Source organism: Primulina huaijiensis, chromosome 3, assembly GCF_012295235.1.
Source record: "Primulina huaijiensis isolate GDHJ02 chromosome 3, ASM1229523v2, whole genome shotgun sequence".
NCBI lineage: Eukaryota > Viridiplantae > Streptophyta > Magnoliopsida > Lamiales > Gesneriaceae > Primulina > Primulina huaijiensis.
Window position 1 is genome coordinate 18,797,239 of NC_133308.1, and position 6,000 is coordinate 18,803,238.

Here is a 6,000-nt window from a genome sequence, read left to right on the forward strand (position 1 = left end):
GTAATAGAATATGGTCTATTAACTTTTTTCATCAGTTTTTTCCTTGAAATTTTGATGTAACGTCAAGACTCAGCTAAAATATCGATCTGTCAAGTTGTAGGCAATTCTTGGATAAAAAAATCTTAAAAATTTTCCTGTACAAATATTTCTTGAGATAATTCATAATATTAGATTACCTATACTTTTATCGCATATAGCAATATCTATAAGTGAATCTATGTCTTCTTTTAAAGTAACTTTTATCATGATCTGGACTTTTCCAATATGAATCTAGGACACGGTTCTTGCTACTTCTGGCTTGATTTTCTGTTATTCTTCTTTTATCTCTTCAAAAGGAATTTATTTCATTTACATACGGCTTCTGTAAATTCTATTGAGATTGACATTTTCCTACTTAAAAACCTTATAGATCAGATGATGCTTTCTTAATTAGGCCAAGATTTTCTGAGAATTTTTCGACCTATCCTATAGAGAATCAATGATATCTCTATAGTTTAGGATTTTCTCTAATAATATTTTGGACAATATTATGAGATATTGCGGTCTGTCTAAATAAGCTGAAAAAATCTTCATGTGTTTCGTGTCGAAACACTTTTTCTTCAGTTTGATTCTGATTCTATATCTCCATCCAACTCGTTCTTTGAGATGATTTTGATGTTTGTATTGATATCTTACTTCATGATAGTCTATTTTTTTGTCCAGATCTTTAAGATCTGACTTTCTATCTAGATCATGTTATTCTTTTTTTCCAATAATTTCTTCCACTTTCTCCTCTTCTGGTTTATGGATGAGATCTATAGCTCTTCATTTTTTGTCTCTATGAGCTACTTCTAATAATTGTTGAAAGATAATTTTGTGTACAAGATAAAAGAAATGATTTGTTAATAACCCTTAGTCTTTTTTAGTTCTTTTTAAATGATGTCAAATGACATCATTATGTCAATTTTCTTTTTTTTTTTTTAAAAAAAAGGCTATTCGGGCTAGAGTATCTGGATTCCCTATGATGTATTTCCTTATTAGCATTTTCCTCTAGGGACTTGGTATTTTGGCGTAGAAAATTTGCATTTTCGTACTTTTTTCGACCCCTGAATTCCATCTATATTTAATGAATAACGTAATGCATTCATCTTCTAAACAGTTGTCCTGTAATTCAAGAATATACAGAGCTTGTGTATATTTATTTTTCTTCTTTGTCTCATGAATATTAAAATAATCAACTCTTATAAACTGTGCTTTAAATATAGCGGTCATTTTTCAAGCTATTTCACTAAGAGATTCTTCGGTTTGGCGTGACTCTTTGGTTTCTGCCGAGGTTATGTCCCAAGCGATTTTCACTTATCCTATAAAACTCATTTCTAAAAGTTTAATGGATTCTTCTTTATTCAGATCAATTGTTCTCACTGTGAATCTCATAGCCATTATCCGACCATATGTGAATTCTTCTATGTTTTTGAAGACTAGTACATTAAAGGTAAGTATAACCCCATAAGGATGTATTAGTTCTAAAACAGTCTTCTAATATTATGTTTGGTAAAAGGGAATATGATTCCTTCATGACCTTTTCCTTGCTGGGTGTGATTCCCTTCCAGTTCGGAAGTTTGTGTGGTTTTCTTCTATATTTGTATCATAGGATCCCACACTTTCTTTACTTAGAGGTTCCTGAGAATTTATTCTAATTAGGGATTGATCCCCCCAGTTGTCTTTATTTTTAGATATACGTCCTTGAGATTTGCAAATGATTGTGTTAGTTCTGGAGATCCTCAAAACAAATATTTTCCATAGTTGTCATCAGCTTTTCTTTTATAAGACAGTCTTGATAAAATTGATATATTTTTATTCATCGGTTAGAGGTTTCTGCATCACTTTGGCTTTTTCCCCCCCTGATGTAATAGAGGTTCTGTACCAAATGATGATAAACTTCCTCCCGTGACCATTTGACTAGAATTAGGTTTTTGTTCTAGGTTTGGGATCCTTGTTCGAATATCCTATAAAGTTTCCAGAATTTTTTCTTGGGTTTTAAGGATACATTCAATTTTTTGTGGTACATAGTATAGCTGGTTGTCATAGTTTTGTACTTTTTTTTTTGTATTTTTCTAAAATCTCCCGAGTATCTAACATTCGTAAGATTGTCTTTTTTAAAATATTCCAAAATATTAAAATAAATCTTGAAAATAAAAAATCTTGAACATATGTTCATATCCATAATTTTATGAGAAATCTCTCCCTCATCAAGGTAAGTTAACCAATCATAATAATATTAAAATGTCTGAAATAAAAATCATAGGCTCTGATACTAATTTCATGGCCTAGTATACACAATTATTAGGGGTATTATGCGAAAATTATTAGGTTTTATAAGCTTAAGGGACAAATCAGGGTATACCTTTAGCATAGTTTGGTACACATGATAGGATAAACATGTGATATATAATATAAGGATAAGTTAATGATAAATAAGATGTAGGATATTATATTTAATATTTGGTATGATTTAAATAAGAGTGATTAAATTTATATATTAGATTGTAATGAGAAAATTAACCTTATCATAATAAATTTTATAATTTCAAAGTTGTTGCTTGAGTTCATATTTTTTATCTGTTCATCCGCCGATAATGCTTGCATGATTTATTTATTTTACCTAATTTTATATAGTATATAATATGATAGTTGAGCCATTGATTTTATGAGTCAAGTCAAATATCAATTTTTAAGGTTAATTGAGTGATACTAATAATTTTATTGAGATTTATAAAAATTATTTATATAATTTTCTCGAATTCATTTATATATTTATCATATTATATAATATATAAAAATAATTAAAAATATTTATTTGATTTTAATTTCTATATACTAGCATAGATTTATAAAAATAATTTATAAATTGAGGGTAATTAAGTGCTTTATAGTGTATTTTATCATTAAATTAAAATTATCATACCTAATAGAAATGACATTTTATCCTTCTAAAAAATTATTTATCAAGGGTCATGGGCTTTTTAAAAAGATACCAAACGTGAGATAAGGAGGATTATTTATCAATCTCTCTCTTATCTCGTGTACCAAACTCTGCCTTAAAAGATGAGGAACTGATTTAGGGAGGACGAAAGAAAAAAGGTTATAATTGAGAATTATGTGAAACTATGGTCACATTTTAATCATTTTCCCGACGAAATACATCTATAATTTAAATAAGTCGATGAATGTTTATGATATATCATAAATAGCATATATTAAAACAATTCTAAATTCAAATAAAAGAGACAAAAAAAAAGTAACTAACTTTTAAAAATATTGGATAAATATATATTTATCTTATACTACTGTTCATTTTAATAGGTAGATAAAATTGTTACGATTGTATCTTCAAATAATGTGATTTGTTTGGCAAGAAATACGTTCTTTAGGCCATCTCCAACCCAAAATTCTATTTTAAAGCAACTCTACTTTAAAATAGTGCAATTTCTGCACCAAATATTATATTCATCTCCAACCCATCTACTTCAAATCTTACTCTAAAAAGAATATTATCAGAATATTCTTTTTTAAAAATATATTTAAATTATTTCTTATTAATTATTAAATATATATTTCTAATTTTATTTATATAATTATAAGTATCGTTTAATATTTATTTAAATTGTTTAATGATTATTTAAATTGTTTAATAATTATCGTTTAATATTTATTTAAATTGTTTAATAATTATTAAAAATTTATTTAATTGTTTAATATTATACAAATTGAAACATAAATTATTTAAATGGATAAAATATAATAATACATGACATTGAATTAAAAAAAACATAGTACAAATACATGACATTAAATTAAAAAATACATTACAAATACAATTTCAAAATATTTGAATGACCATATTCATCCCATAAACGATCAATCAAAGCATTTCGTAATGCAAAGTGGACGTCTTTGTCTTTTATTTTTTTTATATCGAGCGAGAAATTCTTGAAATCTGATATGTTCATTGACAACAATTTCTACCACTGGAGTCGGTGCTTCCCTCGCATCTTGAATTGGTGCACTAAGATCACGTTCATCTTCGATTATCATATTGTGCATTATAATGCATGTTTCATTATATCATGCAAATGATTTTTCTTCCAATCACGGGCGGGAGATGCCACAATTGCAAATCGTGATTGAAGAACGCCAAATGCACGCTCCACATCTTTCCTGCATGACTCTTGTTTCATCGCAAAATACTGCTTCTTTTGACCACGCGGAGCATGGATAGTCTGCACAATAGTTGACCATTTCGGATAAATACTATCAGCTAGATAGTATCCAACATCATATTCTTTGCTTCCAATATTGTAATGAGCTGGAAGAGCAATTCTTTGTGCAAGATTGGAAAATAGACTGGACGACTCTAAAACATTTATATCATTATTGGTTCTGGGCATACCAAAATATGCATGCCATATCCAAAGATCATAATCAGCCACCGCTTCTAAAATGATTGTTGGAGAACCACTACGACCTGCATATTGTCCCGCCCAAGCCGTGGGGCAATTTTTCCACCTCCGATGCATACAGTCGAGACTTCCCAACATTCTAGGAAAACCTCGTTGTTTGCCAATATAGAGTAGTCTAGCAACATCATTGGCCGTAAGTAATCTCAAGTACTGCTCAGCAAAAACTTCCACTATAGCTCGACAAAAGCGTTGCATACACTGAATTGCAGTCGATTCTCCTATTTGGATGTATTCATCAGTAGCATCTACAGGTAAGGCATATACTAGCATTCTCAATGCATCAGTTGCTTTTTGATTAGTCGACAGCCCGAGCCGTCCCAAACTATCACTTCGTTGTATGGAATAAACATCGTGATTCTGTATACCATCTACTATCCGAAGAAAAAGATTCCGAGACATTCGAAATCGTCTACGGAACATTGCTTCATTATATACTGGATTTTCAGCAAAATAGTCGTTAAACAACTTACGATCAGCAATTTCACGATCGCGTCGAATGAATATGTGACCCGGAATTGAACCTCCATGTGTGACTTCTTTTTCTTGTTGGATGATGTAGGAAGCAACCAAATTTTGTTCTCGAGATATAGTTGTCAGTATTGCATTGCTTCTGTTTTGGAGATTTTCGAAGAATTGAATATCATTTTCATTATCTGACAATGAATATGAGCTAGACGATATTGCATCAAATTGAAAAGTTGGATTCATTTTTGTGATATGAAGAATGCAAGATTTTTGTGTTAGTAGGATAATACAATCCACATTATATAATGGTAGATTTGCAATGGTAGGTGCATTTGGAACGGTAGATGGATTTGGAACGGTAGGTGCATTTGGAACGATAGGTGAATTTGGAACGGTAATTGGATTTGGAAGGGTAGGTGGATTTGGAACGGTAGGTGAATTTGGAAGGTTAGGTGCATTTGCAACGGTAGATGAATTTAGAATGGTAGGTGAATTTGGAACGGTAATTGGATTTGGAAGGGTAGGTGGATTTGGAACGGTAGGTGAATTTGGAAGGTTAGGTGCATTTGGAACGGTAGGTGAATTTGGAACGGTAGGTGAATTTGGAAGGTTATGTGCATTTGGAACGGTAGATGAATTTCGAATGATTATGTGCATTTGGAACGGTAGGTGAATTTGGAATGTTAGGTGGATTTAGAACGGTAGGTGAATCGGTAGGTGCATTTGGACCGGTAGGTGCATTTGAAACAGTAGGTGGAATTTCTACTATAAATATACTCCTGATTGTTTGAATGAATTATCAAACATTACAAATCATACTCCAAATAATATATTTCTTCAAAGAAAATCAATGGACTCCAGTAGCCGAACATCTAACTACTCTATCGAAGAAGATAAGCTATTATGTCATGTTTATCTTGACGTCTCGCAAAATCCTATTATCGGTATAAACCAATCCAAAGATCGATTTTGGCGTCGTATTGAAGAAGCTTTCAATGGCAGCAGATCGAATAACATGCAAGAACACAATAGAAGA

General features: G+C 30.8%; 1 protein-coding gene across 1 annotated transcript; it reads right to left on the minus strand.

Moving 5' to 3' along the window:
- Positions 1-4,082: 4,082 nt before the first annotated feature.
- LOC140972532 (uncharacterized) lies at positions 4,083-4,919 on the minus strand. The gene has a single exon (XM_073434947.1). It carries the CDS (start codon positions 4,917-4,919, stop codon positions 4,083-4,085), a length of 837 nt encoding a protein of 278 aa, XP_073291048.1.
- Positions 4,920-6,000: the final 1,081 nt, after the last annotated feature.